Genomic DNA, 19,881 nt, shown 5'->3' with positions numbered 1-19,881 from the left:
GGGAGGGGATTTACCAAACTAGACTTTAACAGATTTCTATTAGTATATACCATGAAAAATTATGATATTGAGATGAAAGTGATTACATGTAAATAAAATTTCATGCTGTAATCCATTCTCCCCCCCCCGTGAATAACCAATATTGATGCATATAAGACAGAGAATGAAAGAAAGAGAAACAGAAAGAGTTTGGAAATGGTTTCATGTTACTATACCGGGGGTACTCCTTTTTTTGTAGTCTAAGTGAAAATTAATTCTGTGTAAACTACTCCTATTTTTGTAGTCTTATTCTGTGTAAACTTCCTCACCTGTCGCCCCCCCCCCCCCCTCATCTCCAAAGGGCCTTTCGTAATTTATGGTGGCTTGCTTCAAATCGCTTTGCGCGCAATACGAACCTGGCAAGTGAAATAAGGAAGCGTTAATTTTTTGCAGTACCGATACGGTACCGGTACCGGTAACGGGGTAATGAATTTGACAAGAGCTGAGGAGTCGAAGAGAGAAGAAAGGATTAATGGTGCGCGTCGGCCTCTGCCGAGAGCTCGGCCAGCCAGCGCCCAGCCTCCTCCGGCGGCCGGGCAGCTAGCTAGCTGCCGGTCGCGTGGCGCGCGCTGTGTCCGATCCCTTGACGAAATGAGAGCAGAACGGTGTCTACAAAATATGAGGGCAGACTTTCTGGCCGTCATACCTACGTTTAGCATTCTTTTGAGCTAAATGAGGAAACGGATGAATTTCACTTCATTGACATGTCATCTTACTTTACAGTATATTCCTTTTCTCAGTCATTGTTTCCATTTTAACGAAGTCGAAAGAAAAGAACCGTTTTTGAGATTGAGACTGTCCGGAGATCGCACAGACATGAACAGTCACTGTACTGAACTGAAGCCAATGGGCAATGAAACTAGACATTGACATTGTAAACCAAACTTAGCTTATGCAGTAGCCTGAGACAATTTTTGTTTGTTATCTCCTTCATTCTCTTTTTGAGAGGGATTTCAAACGTCAGCCATGGCAGATGTCATCGAATTTCTTCATCAAAAAGGGTTCAGCGATGTTATTGTTAAAGGATTCATTGGTAAGTGTTTTGCAATCTTTCCAATTAAATATGATATTAATGTATTGTATAGATGGGTCAACTTCGGTGTCTGGACACTTTATAATTTTGAAGCCTTCTTTTCTTATCCTTGGATTACACAAAAAAACATGTAATATTGTAATACATCGCAATTCGGCCTTAGTCGCGATGATGTCTTGATTTTATTAATAAACCATTTATCTATCTATCTGTATCTATCTATCTACAGTAACATACATGTAGAAAAATAAACACATTATGAGAAATGATGACGTGGAAAAATTAGTACTTTAAAGAGATACATACATGTATGATGTTTGTTGTCATTGATTTTGCATTTCTCTCCGGAAAATACATAGGCCTATTGTTGTGTTTCCTTTTTTACTAGTTAACCCTCTTGTGTAGATCATAAATGTACTATTTCATAATTCTCACAGACAATGACATCGATATGTCAATCCTGCCCACCATCACAGAGAGCGATTTGAAGGAATTGGGCATCGGAAAGACTTTCGGAGAGAGACGGCGGTTGATAATGGCAATAAAGAGTTTGCCTTCTCCAGGCGAGGGTACCAGCAATGTTAACAGCAATGTCAGCCGCAGTGTGCAGCCACCTCAAGCTCCCAGTATAAGTGTGGCAAATATGGCCAAGTACTACAGGGCACCCCTTACAAGGCCAGAGGTAACAACAGCTTTACTCCATTATTAGGACTGTCTGCTTATTGAAATTTGAATCTCACAGACTTTATTGAACTCAAGAATCCATGTGGAAAGGCTCAGTACAACAAATATTAGTAATTCAAAGTGAAATGCAATAATGAGCAGAGAGAAGTATCAAACTATACTAAGAAACAAGAAGCCTGGGCCATGTATTACATGCTGTTGTGTTTACACTGTGACTGCTACAAAAGTTTACACAAAAATTTTGATAAATAATAATATCAAATTCCCTTATTTAAGAAATTAGATGATTCTGGAAGATGACTTATAATGTGTACCTTTCTTTGTGAATATGAGCTGTGCTGCTTTTATTTTAAAATTAAAAACATGTATTTGACAATTTTATGCTATAAGTGTTCGTTAATATTGGTGATTTTTTTTTCTTCAAATTTCTAGGATTACGATATCAGGAGAATTCTTGAGAGCCATTACAAGGGGAGGGGAGTTGTTAGAGTTCTTGACTCTGGTAAAAGTCCATCAGCTATGGATAGGAGAGCTCTGGTGCAAGTAACGGTTGACTATCTAGTTGAGAATGGGGGTCATATGCTGTAAGTGTCTACCTATGAATATCCCACCATCCACTCACATTTATTTGAAGTTAAGATACATTGCAGAATGAATGTTCCCTTCATAGAGCTTTAGCTCATGTATAATTTGGATGCTTTACCATGGAAATGTGAAGAGTCAAGGTGACACATGTGTATGTGTAAAAATCTCATCGACCATGTATTAAGCTCTAACTGATGTGTGTATCACAATGAGACGCATTGCGTCACTACACCTTACAAGAATCACAGTGAATTCCATAGCTTAGTAGAAACACAATCAGGGATATAGATTTACTGCGAAACTTAAATTTGAATCATGTAAACTATATAAATTGGACAAAATCAAATGAAATTACCATCTTAAGTTTTCAAAGTCATGAATAAGAATGTGAGCAATATGATTCTGTTTCCATAGTGATATTTCCTGGAAGTATAACAAGTTTGACATTTTTAGATTGATGGGTCCATGTGGGTCACCTGTGTATGATTTCTGCATATTTTCATTTCAGTCTAGATTCTGTCACTTATTTGGTTTACAAATTATGTATATTACTAGATATAAATCTATGTATACAATACGCCATGATTCTAAGGATTTTCTCTCAAACTTATTGTTCCTGCCATTACTTGAGTTTGATATCTATTTTCTGCGTGCAACGATCAAGGGTGTAAATTGCTTGGACTTTACAGATACCCAACCATGGAGCAGAAGCAAGCCTTGGCAATGGCGATTGTTACACAGTTTCCTGCTTTGAAGAATACACAACATGGAGAACATGGTCATGTAAGTATAGCATTACTGTTCATCAGTCATATTGGTCTTCTCTACTCTGCCAAACCCAGGGTAATTTTGGTGAATTGTTATTGAGCACTTGAAGACTTCTGATAAAGTAATTGTCAAGTGCTTCGTATCAAAAGAAAGTATGATTATTGCTGTCATTGTCATCATGATCTTTGCCAACTCTGTCATCATCGTCATTACCATTAAATCATCATTTTGTCATCAAAATCAATGTCATCATCATCATTATCACCACCACCACAATCATAATATCATCATCATCTTCATATTTGAAAGATAGATTGCTTTAGTTTCAAGTGATGTGATTAAAGGATACGCACATATCGATTGCAAATGATAAATGCAAAATGGTTGCCTTATTTCATGCTCTGAATGATAGTTGATGACTTGCACTAGGCCAGGGTTGTTTCAAAAGGTTGTTTCTTATGTAACACATGAATTAACAAATTACTGACATGTGATGTGCAAATATGAGCCCAATTTATGCTAAATATATTTCAAATTTACTCTGAATCTAACTGTGTTGAGGCAAAGTCTTTCTCTGCTTTGATAATTTGTCTTTACAAGAAAATTAATAGAAATATTATCTATTTCAATACCGGGTATTGTGAGTGAGACACACAGTTGGATTTCTTAATTCTACTCATTGATGTGAAGAGATTTTGGCACTTTTAATGCTATAATTGACATAATTGTTTCACAGCCTCTAGAAATATATAATAGATTCTACTTAGTAACATTTATACTTGATGAATTTTTCATGAAAGTAATCACATCTTTTCTAACTTGGTGTCCACAGGAGTACCTTTTTCATAAAGGTGGTGGGTTCTTGGACTATCGACTGAAGAACTTGCGAACAACAGCTGCACGACGGAGGGCTTATGAAGTGCAAGGCCTTCCCATTCAACAGGAGGAAACAATGGACATGCAATCCTTGATGTCTGAGAATCAAGGTCTAGATGACGAATGCCAGTTGATTGATGATACTCCAGCTTCAAGTTATAGCCAAAGCAATGTTGAGTGCACTCAAGAAGATGTTGATCGCACCCATAACAATGTTGAATGCACTCAAAACAATGTTGAACGCACTCAAAACAAGGTTGAACGCACTCAAAACAATGTTGAGCGCACTCATAATAATGTTGAACGCACTCCTAACAATGTTGAACTAACTGACAGGTTGAAAGGAAGCACGTTGGCTTCACTCAAACAAGAGGCAAAAGATGTTGTGTCTGTTGAGATAGAGCTAATAGACCAATCTTCAGATCCTAGACCAACTGGGAACAATTCTGGGGATAGACTAGTTGATATGGATGATGGTATAAGGACACACTTACCAGCATTGGAAAATCAAAGAGGAGGAGAAAACATTCACATTCAACCAGATAGTGTTTCCCAAAGCAGCCAGTGTATTCAGCCTGTTGGAGCTCCTAGGATGCAGGAAGCACATCCTGGGAACTCTCAAAGACAAAGTGGACATGCAACCTGCCATGGACAGGTTGGCCAAAATCTGCATCAAAGTGTTAACACAACATGTGTTCAGTCACAAGACATGTTGGAAACAAACAACGAAAAGTCCACAAATCAGAGATCAATGGATGATATTATCAGCAGACAGATACACGGAGGTAGTGTTTATCATCCATGTTCAAGCCATAATCACAATGTCCCGCAAGATATGTGGAATGTACACTCAAAATGTCCAAATCAGAGTGCTAATATGAGCAACCATGTGGAAATGGGCCAGTCTTCGCATCAGTTTTCAACTCCAAATATTGTTGGATCGAGAGAAATGCTTTCACCACAGTTCTCAAATGCTCCTCCTCTATGCCAAAGGGATACCTTCCATCAACAGTTTGAACCAGTTCTTTTTCCTATGCAAGCTCCCAATGCAAGCAAGCATAATGGTGGAGGTTTTTACCATCCACCTCTACTTTCCAGGCCAGAGGTAAGTATACTGAACATGGTGAAAGACCCAGGTCAAAGTATTTTTACAAAAAAGCAAATTATTACTGTTCATGAGTGGGGCATTCAGGTCTAGCCATTTCAGAAGCAAAGCTGACTACGATGATAACATATCGATGGCTTCTTAGCTTTCTTGTATAAACAGAAAGCAGCCTTTGGTCATTGCAAGAAATACTAACTTTATATTAATGAACAAGGTTGCATTAGAATTTTTTTTATTTCAGGTAGGACACTTGGTAATTTCAAATACAGTGTTGGTGTTGGAGAATAAATAACATCCACCACATAAAACTTGAAATGAAATTTCATGACAAGAAATACTAACTTCATATTAATGAACAAGATTATAGTAGAAACATTTTGTATTTCAGGTAGGACACTTGGTAATTCCAAATACAGTGTTGGTGTTGGAAAACAAATAGCATCCACCACACCCAACTTGAAATGAAATCAATGCTGGTGGATTGACATCACTCAGTGTTGACCTGCAACAAGAAATTGGCATCAATTTCTAAACTCGGTTGATCCTGGAGCTCAATTTAGCAGCCCAATTTGACCTAGTAACACCAACAACCAATACTCTACTTGAATTACCCCACTATGAGGTTTCACGAAGAGATGAATCACATCCGTATGTTACAGACCAAATGCATTGTTCATATGAGAATGGGGGGGGGGGGTAACCATGATGGAGTGGCTGGTTATATGGCCTACCCCTAATTTGTAAAATCAGGTGGAAATACTCAAGGGTTACACTTTTTGCCACTTTGACCTTTGCATGAATTGTTCATTGGCAGCTAACACAGTTCTGATAACTCTGTTTACACGTATCCCTATTTCCTTTAAGGGAGGTCACTATGAGATTATATAAAAAGGTCTATCCCTACATGTATTTCCTCTCTAATTATTTTTCTTTCACCCAACCGATATATGTCGATGATAAACAATTTATGAGCTGCATTACGTGTATGCAGCATTCACGCAATTTTTTGAGATACAACCCTTGATCTTCTGTCATTTACTTTGTAGCACTACAACATAAGAAGGATTCTTGAAAGCAGCGGCAAGGGACTGGAAGTTCTTAGAGAACTGGATCAGGGCAAGATGCCATCGGTTAAGAACAGAAGATACCTGGTTCAAGTCACAGTGGCATTTCTGGTTGAGCATGGGGGCAATCTGCTGTAAGTAGAATAATGACGACTCTACCTTGGATGCAGGACATCATGAAATTTTGTTGTTTTTCTGTCCATCCATCTGTATAGACTTTGTTTCTTTTTAATCGTGTGTTTTATCGGATTTACAATCACAATCATAATCACAACATTTGTATACCATTAGAAACAATTTAACAAAAATAAGATAAGAGTAGCAATGATGATATAAAGAATAAAAGTTATCTTACTGATGAGCAGAACTCTCCAAAATATATTTGCACCCAATACTGACCTTTAAAAAACTATCCTGCACTGACCAGCAATCATTCAAGACTCTAGACCAGTAACAGATTCAATAAATGCTTCCGTGAATCCTGAAAACTGTTTTCACAATTTGACATCAAATCGAAGCCAGCATTTCTCATACAATCAACTCTATAATCTGTATAAACTTGTAAACACAACTACCTCAAGGATCATTGGGCAGGTTTTCATGCAAATTTATACCAACACATTGGTCCAGTATGAGCCCCTCTGTGAGGTCAAAATTTGAAGGTCAGTGATCAAATAGGCTCTCACACATAATTTTTTTTTTCAAAGACAGGTTATACGACATTACCCTACCACTGAATCAGCTATCTGCTTTTGAACTCGGTCCAAAACAAAATCAATGCACTAGTGCCCATTGTTATGGCATTAATTATCATAACCATGTCCCTAAAAGTTGGATCTGTAATGGCTTTACAAGGATTCAAGGATTCATGCTTTCTCAGCAGCCCAGTGAAATTAATGATAATTCATTTTAGAAAATGTCCAATGATGACCATCATTTCTGCTTTGTTTGATGTGCAGGTATCCTTCCATGGCACAAAAAGAAGCCTTGGCAATAGCGATTGTATCTCAGTTTCCATGTACAAAGGATAAACTTCCAGGGGCAAAGGGCCATGTGAGTATGAGGAGAAAAATCATTCATCATTTACTTGTTTCCATGTTCATCTTCATATATATCAAAAGAAAAAGGGTATTATGTCACTCGTGTTCTATACTTCCGGATTTTATACAATGAAAAATTAATACCATTAATTTTGTATGTTGCAGACACATGAAAACTAGACAGGAAAAAATGAATATTACTGACTACAAAGATCTTGATTCATAAATCCTGGGTGTTTCATCAACATTTATCATCTTACAAGTTTTCAGATTTTTTTTGTTTTTTTTATTGGCTAGGAAACACAGGTGTCTTACTGTTTCAAGTATGGTAACTGTCAAATAACTTATTTTGAAATGGTTCCCCTGAACAATCTTTTGCTTTACAGCTACTTTGTAACCCTGCTCAACTAGTACAATCTCACTTATTTGTATCATTCACACTTCCTTAGTAATGATAAACAAGTGGAAAAATAATTTCTTGCAATCTCAAACACATTTAGACAGAGCTGTGGTTCTAGAGGTTTATTCTGGTTGCCCTTCTCACGAAGCCAATGAAGTCTATCTGGTAAGGCATTTTTAAGAAGCTAACGTGTATGCCATCCATGCTAAGAGGGTTACCATCATGCCAAAAAGCTATGCAATTGGCAAATCAGTTGCTACCTTGATGAAAATAACAAATTTGGTTTTATTTCTGTTTTTGCTCTTTGTGTGTAGGAGTACCTTTATCATAAAGGCGGTGGCTTCATAGAATTCCGCCTGAAGACCTTACGATCGACAGCTGCACGTCAGAGGGCCTCTGGAACGCAGAAAAGATATTATCCACCACCTTCTGTGATGAAGATGCAACCCTTCGGATATAGATGTAGATCTCAGGTATCGGATCCAGTTCCTAACCCAAGTGCGAGTGATGACATTGAAGTTCTGCCCGCCGAACCATCTAGTCCAACTGTGATTAAAGTCGAAGAAACTGAAGATGGAGAATGCCACGGCTGGAAAGCAGAGGACACAGAGGAACTGGTAGCCATTAAAGCTTTCTTTAAGGATACCCACCTTCAACGAGATGAGTGGATTCAAGGGGGTGACCTCAGTATATCTGATATCATAGCGATGTATCCTGCTTTCAAGGATGTGCCTGTAATGGTAAGGTTTTGATCTCTCTTTGATGATATTTATGTTCAGCTTACCTATTTTACGTACGCCCTATTTGAACCAGAATTTTGTCATAATGCTGTTTGAGATAATATGCATGACTTAATGAATTTTTAAGCCTTTGGACCAATTAGTTATTAGATAAACTAACTACAGCGGAAATAGAATTAGACCAAATGACGATCAATCCTAATCATTATACATGTATTTGAATGCACCATTTATTTATTTATTTATTTGTTTAATTATTCATTTATTTATTCATTCATTCATTCATTTATTTATTTATTTATTCATTCATTCATTTTTTGTCTCACCTGCGAAGCAGAGTGAGACTATAGGCGCCGCTTTTCCGACGGCGGCGGCGGCGGTGTCAACATCAAATCTTAACCTGAGGTTAAGTTTTTGAAATGACATCATAACTTAGAAAGTATATGGACCTAGTTCATGAAACTTGGCCATAAGGTTAATCAAGTATTACTGAACATCCTATTAAAGTTTCATGTCACATGACCAAGGTCAAAGGTCATTTAGGGTCAATGAACTTAGACCATGTTGGAGGAATCAACATCGAAATCTTAACCTGAGGTTAAGTTTTTGAAATGTCATCATAACTTAGAAAATATATGGACCTAGTTCATGAAACTTACACATAAGGTTAATCAAGTATCACTGAAGATCCTGCATGAGTTTCACGTCACATGACCAAGGTCAAAGGTCATTTAGGGTCAATGAACTTTGGCCGAATTGGGGATATCTGTTGAATACCCATCATAACTTTAAAAGTTTATGGATCTGATTCATGAAACTTTGACATAATAGTAATCAAGCATCACTGAATATTTTGTGCAAGCTTCAGGTCTCATGATTAAGGTCAAAGGTCATTTAGGGTCAATGAACTTTGGCCGAATCGGGGGTATCTGTTGAATTACCATCATAACTATGAAAGTTTATTAGTCTAGTTCATTAAACTTGGACATATGAGTAATCAAATATCACTGAACATCCTGTGCGCGTTTCAGGTCTCATGACCAAGGTCAAAGGTCAATGAACTTTGGCCGAATTGGGTGTTTCTGTTGAATTACCATCAAAACTTTGAAAGTTTATGGATCTGATTCATGAAACTTGTACATAAGAGTAATCAAGTATCACTGAACATCCTGTGCGAGTTTCAGGTCACATGATCAAGGTCAAAGGTCATGTAAGGTCAATGAACTTTGGCCATGTTGAGGTTTTTTGTTGAATAACCATCATATCTCTGTAAGTTTATTGGTCTCGTTCATTAAAAAGTGGACATAAGAGTAACCATGTATCACTGAACATCTTGTGCGAGTTAGAGTAGTATTCAAAGTCAGCACTGCTGCTATATTGAACCGCGTGATGCAGGTGAGACGGCCAGAGGCATTCCACTTGTTTTCATTTAATGATTTATTGTTACTTCAATTTTGCAAAAAAAAGATGATATTGGGCAAGTGGTAAGGGCATCCACCCCTCTGATGGAAGATCATGGGTTCTACTGCTAGATCAGGTTTATTACAAAGACTTTAGGAAAGGTACTTTGGGACATTAGAATACAGGGAATTACCAGTGGACTAGCCCCATTCTGTGTCTTAATAAAACTCCAGATCTAAGTAGACCAAAAGCTACCTCTTCACCATTAGTTGTCCCACTATGGGAACACTTTGCAAGACTGATGAAAACTTTCCTTTGCCCCAGTGATGATAGAGAATATAAAGTGATATGCCTGTTACTCTAAACAGATTATTTTGTAGAAATGCCATTTGATTTCTCTTGCTTATAGATTGACTACGACTTCTCATTGAAGTATGGGGCTGAATCTTCGGATGCTCTATCTTCATGGCTACAAGAGTTCACAAAACCTATTCTGGCCTTGGCGAGGACTAAAGATACAACTTCGATGATACTTGATACCTTTGGTGACAATGGAGACAGTATGTATCATTTAGGACCCTGTTATACCAAACACAGTCTCGGGTATGAGCCCTGGGGGTGTTTCACAAACATTTAAGAGTGACTGAGAGCCGCACTTAACTTCTCAGTTGCGTGTTGTATGAAATGCATCACTGCATCAGTCAGATCATGCTAGAGGATGCGTGCTACTGCATTAAATACAATGCACACTTTAACATTTAAACATGACTTGACATTACTCTTTTTTTTTTATGTGAAATGCCCTCCTATTCTGATATTGACAAAAGGAAACTAGTAACAATTTAATCGAAATTGAGTTTTTGTCTCACCTGCATAGCAGAGTGAGACTATAGGCGCCGCTTTTCCGACGGCGGCGGCGGCGTCAACATCAAATCTTAACCTGAGGTTAAGTTTTTGAAATGACATCATAACTTCGAAAGTATATGGACCTAGTTCATGAAACTTGGCCATAAGGTTAATCAAGTATTACTGAACATCCTATTAGAGTTTCATGTCACATGACCAAGGTCAAAGGTCATTTAGGGTCAATGAACTTAGACCATGTTGGGGAATCAACATCAAAATCTTAACCTGAGGTTAAGTTTTTGAAATGTCATCATAACTTAGAAAATACATGGACCGAGTTCATTAAACTTGGACATAAGGTTAATCAAGTATCTCCAAACATCCTGCATGAGTTTCACGTCACATGACCAAGGTCAAAGGTCATTTAGGGTCAATGAACTTTGGCCGATTTGGGGGTATCTGTTGAATTACAATCAAAACTTTAAAAGTTTTTGGATCTGATTCATGAAACTTGGACATAATAGTAATCAAGTATCACTGAACATCCTGTGTGATTTTCAGGTCACATGAGCAAGGTCAAAGGTCATTTAGGGTCAATGAACTGTGGCCGAGTTGGGGGTATTTCTTGAATTACCATCATAACTTTGAAAGTATGTAGGTCTAGTCATAAAACTTGGACATAAGAGTAATCAAGTATCACTGAACATCCTGTGCGCATTTTAGGTCACATGACCAAGGTCAAAGGTCAATGAACTTTGGCCATAATGGGGGTATCTGTTGAATTACCATCATAACTTTGCAAGTTTATTGATCTGACTTTTGAAACTTGGACATGAGAGTAATCAAGTATCACTGAATATCCTGTGCGAGTTTCAGGTCACATGATCAAGGTCAAAGGTCTTGTGAGGTCAATGAACTTTGGCCACATTGGGGGTATTTGTTGAATTACCATCCTATTTCTGTAAGTGTATTGGTCTAGTTCATAAAACGTGGAAATAAGAGTAACCAAGTATCACTGAACATCTTTTGCGAGTTATAGTAGTTTTCAAAGTCAGCACTGCTGCTATGTTGAATCGCGTGATGCTGGTGAGACGGCCAGAGGCATTCCACTTGTTATTGTTTGCATTTTAAAAAATTTAATTCTTTTTCCATGCTGCTTCTAGGCCAAATTTTATAGAAAATCACAGATTCTGATATGAGATGTGACTGGTCAACGCATTAGTGTCTATGTAAATCACCGACACTGCTCTTGTACAGGATATTACATTTACACTTTCATTAAATGGTCCCTTTAGTCAAACTAGGGTAGCATAACAGGCTCCAATAATTTGGAGAATTTTTTTTTAACAGTGAAGTGTGAATATCAGTCATTGTAAGTAAGCTATGTACTATTACTGTCTGATACAATGTCAACAAATCTATGATAAAGGGTGGGCAAGTTAAAAATGAGTTTTGTTGTTGTTAGTGCTGTACATTGTCTATAAATTTGGTAAAAGGCAAACAAGCTTACTTGGTAAAGTGATTACATTTTTTGCTGGATTTTTGTTTGTGTTTTTCCCCTTTTTCACTCTGTAAAAAGCTGTTAGTTGCTACGAAAAAAAATGAAAACAGAATTCTTCCTCCCCAGTCATGATGACGCAGCAAATGAGTCACTTTGCAAATTTGACTCCCTGTGATATGCATTCATTGTTCCCATATTCAGATAATCCCCACCTTTCTATCTTATTGTTTATTTTGCATTGAATATATACTTTACAATCTTTTTTCATTGTTTTCATTTTTTTTTCTTTTACATTATAGTCCACCTGTGTGCCCTACATGTTCTTATAGAACTTCTACCAACTCCTACTGGTGTTGTCTGTAAAAAGCAGCAGAAAATGATTGGAAAAGCTTGTGCTGTTACCAGAAATTCAACAAGCCCTGTCTTTCAACATGAGCAAGTACGTACATCATGAAAAAATAGGAATAATAATTGCAAGATATAGTAGAATGAGAACTAATACAGCCCTATGAATATAAAAATATAAAATTGTCAGAAAACAAGTAATACAAAATGAAAATTCCAAAGATTTAGTGAGAAAGTGTGAGAAGAGTGTAGCATTCACCTGGTTTTTGCATATATTTGGTAATTTATCGAAATAGGAACTAGTTTTTCTGAAAATACAGAATATTCTTGATGTCTATTACAAATTTGCTCTTGGGTTTGAAATCAAAGGACAAGTCCACCCCAAAAAAATTGATTTGAATAAAAAGAGAAAAAATCAACAAGCATAACACTGAAAATTTCATCAAAATCGGATGATAAATAAGAAAGTTATGTCATTAAAGTTTCGCTTCATGTCACAAAACAGTTATATGCACATCTCGGTTGGTATGCAAATGAGGAACTGAGGACATCACTCACTCACTATTTCTTTTGTATTTTAATATATGAAATGTGAAATATTTTTATTTTCTCGTCATTGTCATGTGAAATGAAGTTTCATTCCTCTCTGAACACGTGGAATTCCATTATTTTAACATTTCGTGCTTCAGGCAAGGAGGTCCTAATCGTTGAATTCGTAAAAATTGAAATATTGTATGATTCAGACAATAAAAAAAAAAAGAAATAGTGAGTGACATCATCGACTCTCTCATTAGGATGTAACTGGCTCGTTCATATAACTATTTTGTTAAAAGTAAGCGAAACTTTGAAATGTCATAACTTTCTTATTTTACATTCAATTTTGATGAATTTTCAGCATTGTGCTTGTCTGATTTTTCTCTATTGATTCAAATCAACATTTTTCTGAGGTGGACTTGTTCTTTAAGTAGCTTGGAACAGTAGTTAGTTTTTTGTTTGTGGAATTGCCCCATGTGTCTTTTTTTTACCATTAAACAACTAGCTGTAGCCTTATAATGTTTAATTGCAAAATTTGCAATTCGTACTTACTGAAATGAAATTGATACATTACCATTGTATCAGGATGAATTATCGGTTTTATTAAAATTTCTTTTTTAAAAGGTTTATTCATATCTGCTTGTTTAAGTGTAACCTTATATTTTTTTCATCACAGACTGGGACTGATGCTGCTGCGTACGCTACAGGCAAGCCAGCGGAACTCACCCAGCCATTCCTGCTGTGCCTAGGCCCCAGAACAGCCCCTGAGGAATACTACCTCATTGTAGACAATATGGCTATACCAGCTGGAAACTCCATCCTGACTGCATTTGCCAGGCTCTTCAAGTCATTCTATGTATTCAAGGCTCCTTTTGATAGTCGTGTTTTGATATTCTTTGGTTTCTTTGCCTCGGTGGTGTACAAGGTTTCAAAGAACATTTCTCCTCAGGTCAGAGCATTTTATTTGCTCTTATGCAACCAAGGAAATCAGTAGTTTATGTATGCAAGGCCACCATTTGTTCTCCTTTTTTTGGGGGGGGTGTATGAAAATTTCCACCTGTGCATTATTTTGTGAATGTCTTTAGCTCTTACAAGTTGCCGTTATACGAATATCAATAGGTATGAGTGCGGTTGAACAAAACTCTGCATGAGGTCAAAGAAAGATGCTCTATTCAATGAGTTTTTTTTTTTATATTAAAGTTTTTGTCTCACCTGCATAGCAGAGTGAGACTAGGCGCCGCTTTTCTGACGACGGCGGCGTCAACATCAAATCTTAACCTAAGGTTGAGTTTTTGAAATGACATCATAACTTAGAAAGTATATGGACCTAGTTCATGAAACTTGACCATAAGGTTAATCAAGTATTACTGAACATCCTATTAGAGTTTCATGTCACATGACCAAGGTCAAAGGTCATTTAGGGTCAATGAACTTAGACCATGTTGGGGGAATCAACATCAAAATCTTAACCTGAGGTAAAGTTTTTGAAATGTCATCATAACTTAGAAAATACATGGACCTAGTTCATTAAAATTGGACATAAGGTTAATCAAGTATCACCAGACATCCTGCATGAGTTTCACGTCACATGACCAAGGTCAAAGGTCATTTAGGGTCAATGATCTTTGGCCGATTTGGGGTATCAGTTGAATTACAATCAAAACTTAAAAAATTTTTGGATCTGATTAATGAAACTTGGACATAATAGTAATCAAGTATCACTGAACATCCTGTGCAAGTTTCAGGTCACATGATCAAGGTCAAAGGTCATGTGAGGTCAATGGACTTTGGCCACATTGGGGGTATTTGTTGAATTACCATCCTGTCTCTGTAAAGTGTATTGGTCTAGTTCATAAAATGTGGAAATAAGAGTAACCAAGTATCACTGAACATCTTGTGCGAGTTATAGTAGTTTTCAAAGTCAGCACTGCTGCTATGTTGAATCACGTGATGCAGGTGAGACGGCCAGAGGCATTCCACTTGTTATTGAAATAAATCATAACAATCTCAATATTTACAAATGATTAGCATGATGGAAAAGCATGAAATCATGAAACATTACAATATAAAAGAGGCAGATATAAGATTATAATTATCTAAAAGTTTTCATGACGGAAGCGCCAAGATAGAAACAAAAAAGACCGCCCTAAAGATCCTGCCAAATATGGACCATCCATCTCATAAATTTGGAAACACTTTGCAAGTTCAAGAAAAAGGTCAGGAGGTCAAACACTCTCCAGAATACGCTTGTATAAATTAAGTCTCGGAGGTCGCCCTTGAAAGTACATACATTTATGTGTATAATATACGGACGAATCAAGCGGTACATTTCTTACATCGTACTATGCATTGAAAGATAACAGTTCAAAGATAATGGTTTTCTTCCAAAGCCATCACCACCATATGGAATACAACATAGCGCAAAGAAAAAAAAGGTACATGAATGTTATGCAATCTGCCATTACCGAGGAGGACATTAAAAAATAAGAATAAAAATAAGAAATAAATATAATTAAACATGGAAAAAAATAAAGCAAGGCAAGCACAAGATCGAACAAAGGGCTCCAAATCAAAAACACAGCCCTATGTATGAGTGCTAATAACCTAAACCAACTGAGATCAAAACAGTACATGTACATAAAGGCACCAAAAGACTGACTAGAGAGTAGACTCAGATGAAGTGATGTCAATCAAGATCACTTGAGTGCAGTAACAATGGATGAAAGTAAAATAAAATTAAAGTAACAGCCTTGGGGAGTGATATTACACTCATGACAACGAAAAAGATACAAAATAAAAATCAACACCAGTTTACATATCTTTCAGAGTTTCTGATGAAGTAAAAAAACAGTAATACACTATAACGTTTTGAGTCAACCAACGATGTGCAACTTTCCGTCTCGAGCTCTGAAGCCCACCCTGTCCGGGTAGAGGAAGAAAGGCCTCTTCCCCTCATCTGTCAAGTGCTTGATGAGATCCAACTTGTTTCTCCGCTTTTGCAAAACACATTTAGAAAAATCTTCAGATACAAAGATCTTCTTTCCCTTATTCTCCTTCAATTTAGCAATCAATGCCTTCCAAACTTGCTCCTTATATGATGTGAAGGCCACATGTATGACCCTTGGATCTGGCTTCTGGCTACTTCGATACAGCTTTCTCTAGGGCTTTCCGGCACACCATGAAAAACAAGGTTATTACGACGAGATCTGTTCTCTAAATCGTCTATCTTGGCAATCATGTCTTCTCTCTCTGATTTGAGCTTTTTCACTTCTGCCACTACTATCAAGTTGAATGGCACATGCAGAGATTTTCTCCTCATTCTCAGACACTTTCAGGTTCACTTCATCTAATCTCTCCAGAAGCAGTAACTCCATGCGCTGTTCCAAATGAGTGAAGCGAGACTCGAAACGATCGAAAAAACTACTGAACCAATGCGGAGGTGGGACAGATTTCATCTCACCAACACTGTGCTTTAATAGTCATCTCCAGCATCTCCCCTGCAGACCCCGCCGCTGAAACCTCCCCCGGGGCGTTGGTCTGAGTCGCGTCAGAATCTTGAACGATAATTTTCCTTGGGGCTGTCAGCTTGGGGTTATTCTTTTCAGGAGTGTCTAATAACTGTCTTTTAGGTCCCATTACTACTCAGTCACTGCCACAGATCATCAATCGACAGAAAAATACTTTGCTTACCGCCAGAATCTTCTATATCTGTCAGAATTTTGGTGGAAATTTAGATCAGCATTATCACATGGCTACTGTCTCATCCCATGGAAAATGGCGCCCTCTATTCAATGAGTTGATTATATACCGTGGTCACATTTGTTCTACGGCGGCTGTACGGCGAGTCCAAAACAGCTGTTTTATTGATTTTGATTCAAACCACCCACATGTAGTTGGACAAAAAATGTTTAAACGGCTGTTTTCGACTCGTCGTACGGCCGCCGTAGCACAAATGTGACCAAGGTATAAGATCGCCCTCTTACCAGATTCGAACAGTCACACCATTGCACAAATTGATATATTCACTATTTGTGTTGTACAACACCCTGACTACCGGTACTTAAAAGAATAATTGAATTTTTGTTCCTACATTCTTCCATTAAAAAAAAAAAAATGAACGCAAACAGCAAAATCTCGGAGCAGCATGTGTTGCTATCGGTGATTCAAGTACACATCAAATCTGCAGCAGGGGGCATTTAGCCAATAGGCCTACATGTATTAAACCTGCTTTTAATTCATGTAGCGAAGTTAATTGATTCGTATCTAGTGTCTAGTCTGTAAACAATATTAAAAAACAACAACATTGTTTTGATTCAAAGCTATTGCGTTGGAGAGTTGAAGTCATTCTTGCCTCATAATGCTATGGACGTTAGATATTGTCTTTATGTTTTCATTTTGCGTGATAAAACTTGTTTTTATGTAAACACAGTTACACAGTGCTGGACCGTGACACTGAGAAGAAAATGCATTGGAGGGGCACAGCTTTGTTCACAAACAATACAGTGCCCCTCCAAGGTCACGGTCCACCACTGCAGTTACATGTATTTATGTCTGTATGAATAGGGAAAAGGCCCTTGGGGCAATCAAACCTACCTGTAAAATGAAATATTTTTATTTCAGGTTTCAAAACAGTAGAAGTAATTTGCTAGGACTATCAAAGAATTAAGCAGTATTATAGTAGGAATCTTTATGTTTACTGGAGCTAGAATCATGTTATATCAGGGACATCGATTCTTTATTCTAAAACTTACACCAAAATTATTATTTCAATATGTGGAAGAACAATCTCTTCAAGGTTAGGATGATCAAAATATAAATATAAAAGGATTGCAATAATCATAACTCATCTGTAACTGCAATATTTGCAGTTTGCACAGTCTGAGAAATGTTAAAAATAGCCCGCTCAAGTAAGGGGGGGTAATATATTTTAATAGTTGTGTAGGTGGTAAAAATTATTGATAAATTTTATTTTATTGTAATATTATATTAAAATAAGTTTGAGACTGGTTTCATATTTAAGGTGCTTACAAACTTCTTGCCCTCAACATATACAAGTAATATAACATAAATGAAAGCTATCAAATTATTTTGCTGTATTGCTGTTTTACATATCATTGGTTAAATTTCACATTTAGCATTTTTTCTTGAAATGTGTGAACCATTTAAGCATTTTCCATGATTTAAAATAAAGTGTAAAATTTAAGTTGAACTGTGTGGGATTTATTTTCATTAATGAGCGTAAGATGAAATATCATATTTCATTGTGCCATCTGTAAGGTTTAGGGGCTAATGATGATGAGATCGTGAAAAGTTTAAGTTATATTGACTTTGCAGTTGTATCTTACTGGACTATAGAAATCTGTTTGACATTTGAAGAGAAATTTGTCCTTGAAGACTTGAAATATACATGCATTGGTCCGAATGACTTGGATGATTATGAGACTTATGAAAGATTAACTTAAATGCAAGTAAAAGTTTTCTATACTCCAATGTTCATGTTATTTGTATTATTTGTATTGGATATTTTGTCGTTCCACTGTGTTATCAAAAGGTAATGAAAGGTAGTGAATAATGAAATTCCATTCCTTAGGATTAAATTTTCATAAATGATGAGCTGTCATGACAAACATTATGGTAGCATTTTTAAGATGGGAGTTTTTCTACACATCCGAGTTCATTTTTTTTTCATATTGTGTATCTAGAAGTGCAGGTAATTTGCCTTATGCAAATCAGGGACCACAAAAATCTTTGAGACTTGGAAAATATTCAAATAAGAAGAGGTATATCAAACATGTTTTGCATTATATGGTCTAACATATCTTTTTTGAATTGAGTGAATATTTGAGGTAGGCAAGATTACCTTTTACTACAATATTAGATATCTATTTTCCCATAGTTCATCTTTGAAATAAAATGTTCTTTAAGTAACTCTGTGAGGAAGCTATTTTCTGTGTTCAAAAGCATTCCCATTTCAACCAGTGTTTTATAATGTTTGATAATGGTTAAAGTAATTTGTTGTTATTTTTTTACCCATTCTTGCCATTGTTCTTTAACCAGGGAAGTATTCTGTGAAAACAAATTCACTGACAATGGTTATAAGCTACTGAAATGCTTGTGTCTGTTTGGCTGGTTATGTAGTGTACAATTTGTAATAATGAATATGCAATGATTATGATTAACTGTAGACAGGTATAATGACTAGGTGCTTAAAGAGCAGTAAACAAGAATCATGGCTTCATTTTTTTCCACTTTTTGTTGTTGTTTTTTTAACCAAATTTATAATAAGGAATCTGTGATGTACATATCAAACAATATATTGAAATTGGATATATCTGTACAAGATCAACTTCAAATACGTTTTGCCAAATTTGGAAGTTGGCAGTTAAAGTATTAAAATCTTTTGTGTATCACTTATTGATACTAGTTAACATTATTGGCTGTACATCTCAATTATTAAAGTGTTTGTTTTCTCTACAAATTACAGGGGGTTTTTTACAATGCCTTTTTAAGTAAATCTATTTCCTCTTCTATTTTTTCCCTTTATTATGTAAGGTCAGAATCAACCCCAAAATGAATATGCTGTGTTGTTACCTCATTGATTTAAATAGCAAAATAATGTTTAACATTTATTCATCAAAATCAAATTATTGAACCAAAATTGAAATTGATTTGAAACTATTAGGTATTGAATAAAAGTCAAGTGCACTGAATCTAAAACAAATGAAAAACAAAAATAATACTCAAATATGGTGTTTAAATGTACTTAATTTTAAAGGTCTTTATTTGGTTTTTAAAACCAAAGTACACTTACAGCGACTTATGAGAAAAATGCTTGAAATGAAAGTAATTGAATGTAATTACACTTATGAACAAGCAAAAGATCATGAAAGCACTGAAGATCAGTCAATGATAAAAATTAC

The 19,881-nt window shown here is 36.4% G+C and overlaps 1 protein-coding gene across 1 annotated transcript; it reads left to right on the top strand.

Moving 5' to 3' along the window:
- Positions 1-621: 621 nt before the first annotated feature.
- On the top strand, positions 622-14,191 carry LOC121425251. Its single transcript, XM_041621271.1, has 11 exons — positions 622-1,072; positions 1,510-1,754; positions 2,189-2,340; positions 3,031-3,124; positions 3,942-5,090; positions 6,137-6,288; positions 7,114-7,207; positions 7,909-8,334; positions 10,145-10,295; positions 12,382-12,521; positions 13,638-14,191. Exons 1-11 carry the CDS (start codon positions 1,006-1,008, stop codon positions 13,953-13,955), a joined length of 2,988 nt encoding a protein of 995 aa, XP_041477205.1. The 5' UTR covers positions 622-1,005; the 3' UTR covers positions 13,956-14,191.
- Positions 14,192-19,881: the final 5,690 nt, after the last annotated feature.

Source organism: Lytechinus variegatus, chromosome 12 (genome assembly GCF_018143015.1).
Source record: "Lytechinus variegatus isolate NC3 chromosome 12, Lvar_3.0, whole genome shotgun sequence".
NCBI lineage: Eukaryota > Metazoa > Echinodermata > Echinoidea > Temnopleuroida > Toxopneustidae > Lytechinus > Lytechinus variegatus.
The sequence above is the reverse complement of the archived record's forward strand: the minus strand, read 5'-3'. Positions and strand labels throughout refer to the sequence as shown.

Excerpts from the sequence above, each read along its gene's own strand:
- LOC121425251 (XM_041621271.1), top strand. The coding sequence starts at position 1,006 with ATGGCAGATGTCATCGAATTTCTTCATCAAAAAGGGTTCAGCGATGTT. Across the intron at positions 2,341-3,030 it reads GAGAATGGGGGTCATATGCT|ATACCCAACCATGGAGCAGA; the intron begins GTAAGTGTCTAC and ends TGGACTTTACAG. Across the intron at positions 12,522-13,637 it reads CTGTCTTTCAACATGAGCAA|ACTGGGACTGATGCTGCTGC; the intron begins GTACGTACATCA and ends TTTTCATCACAG.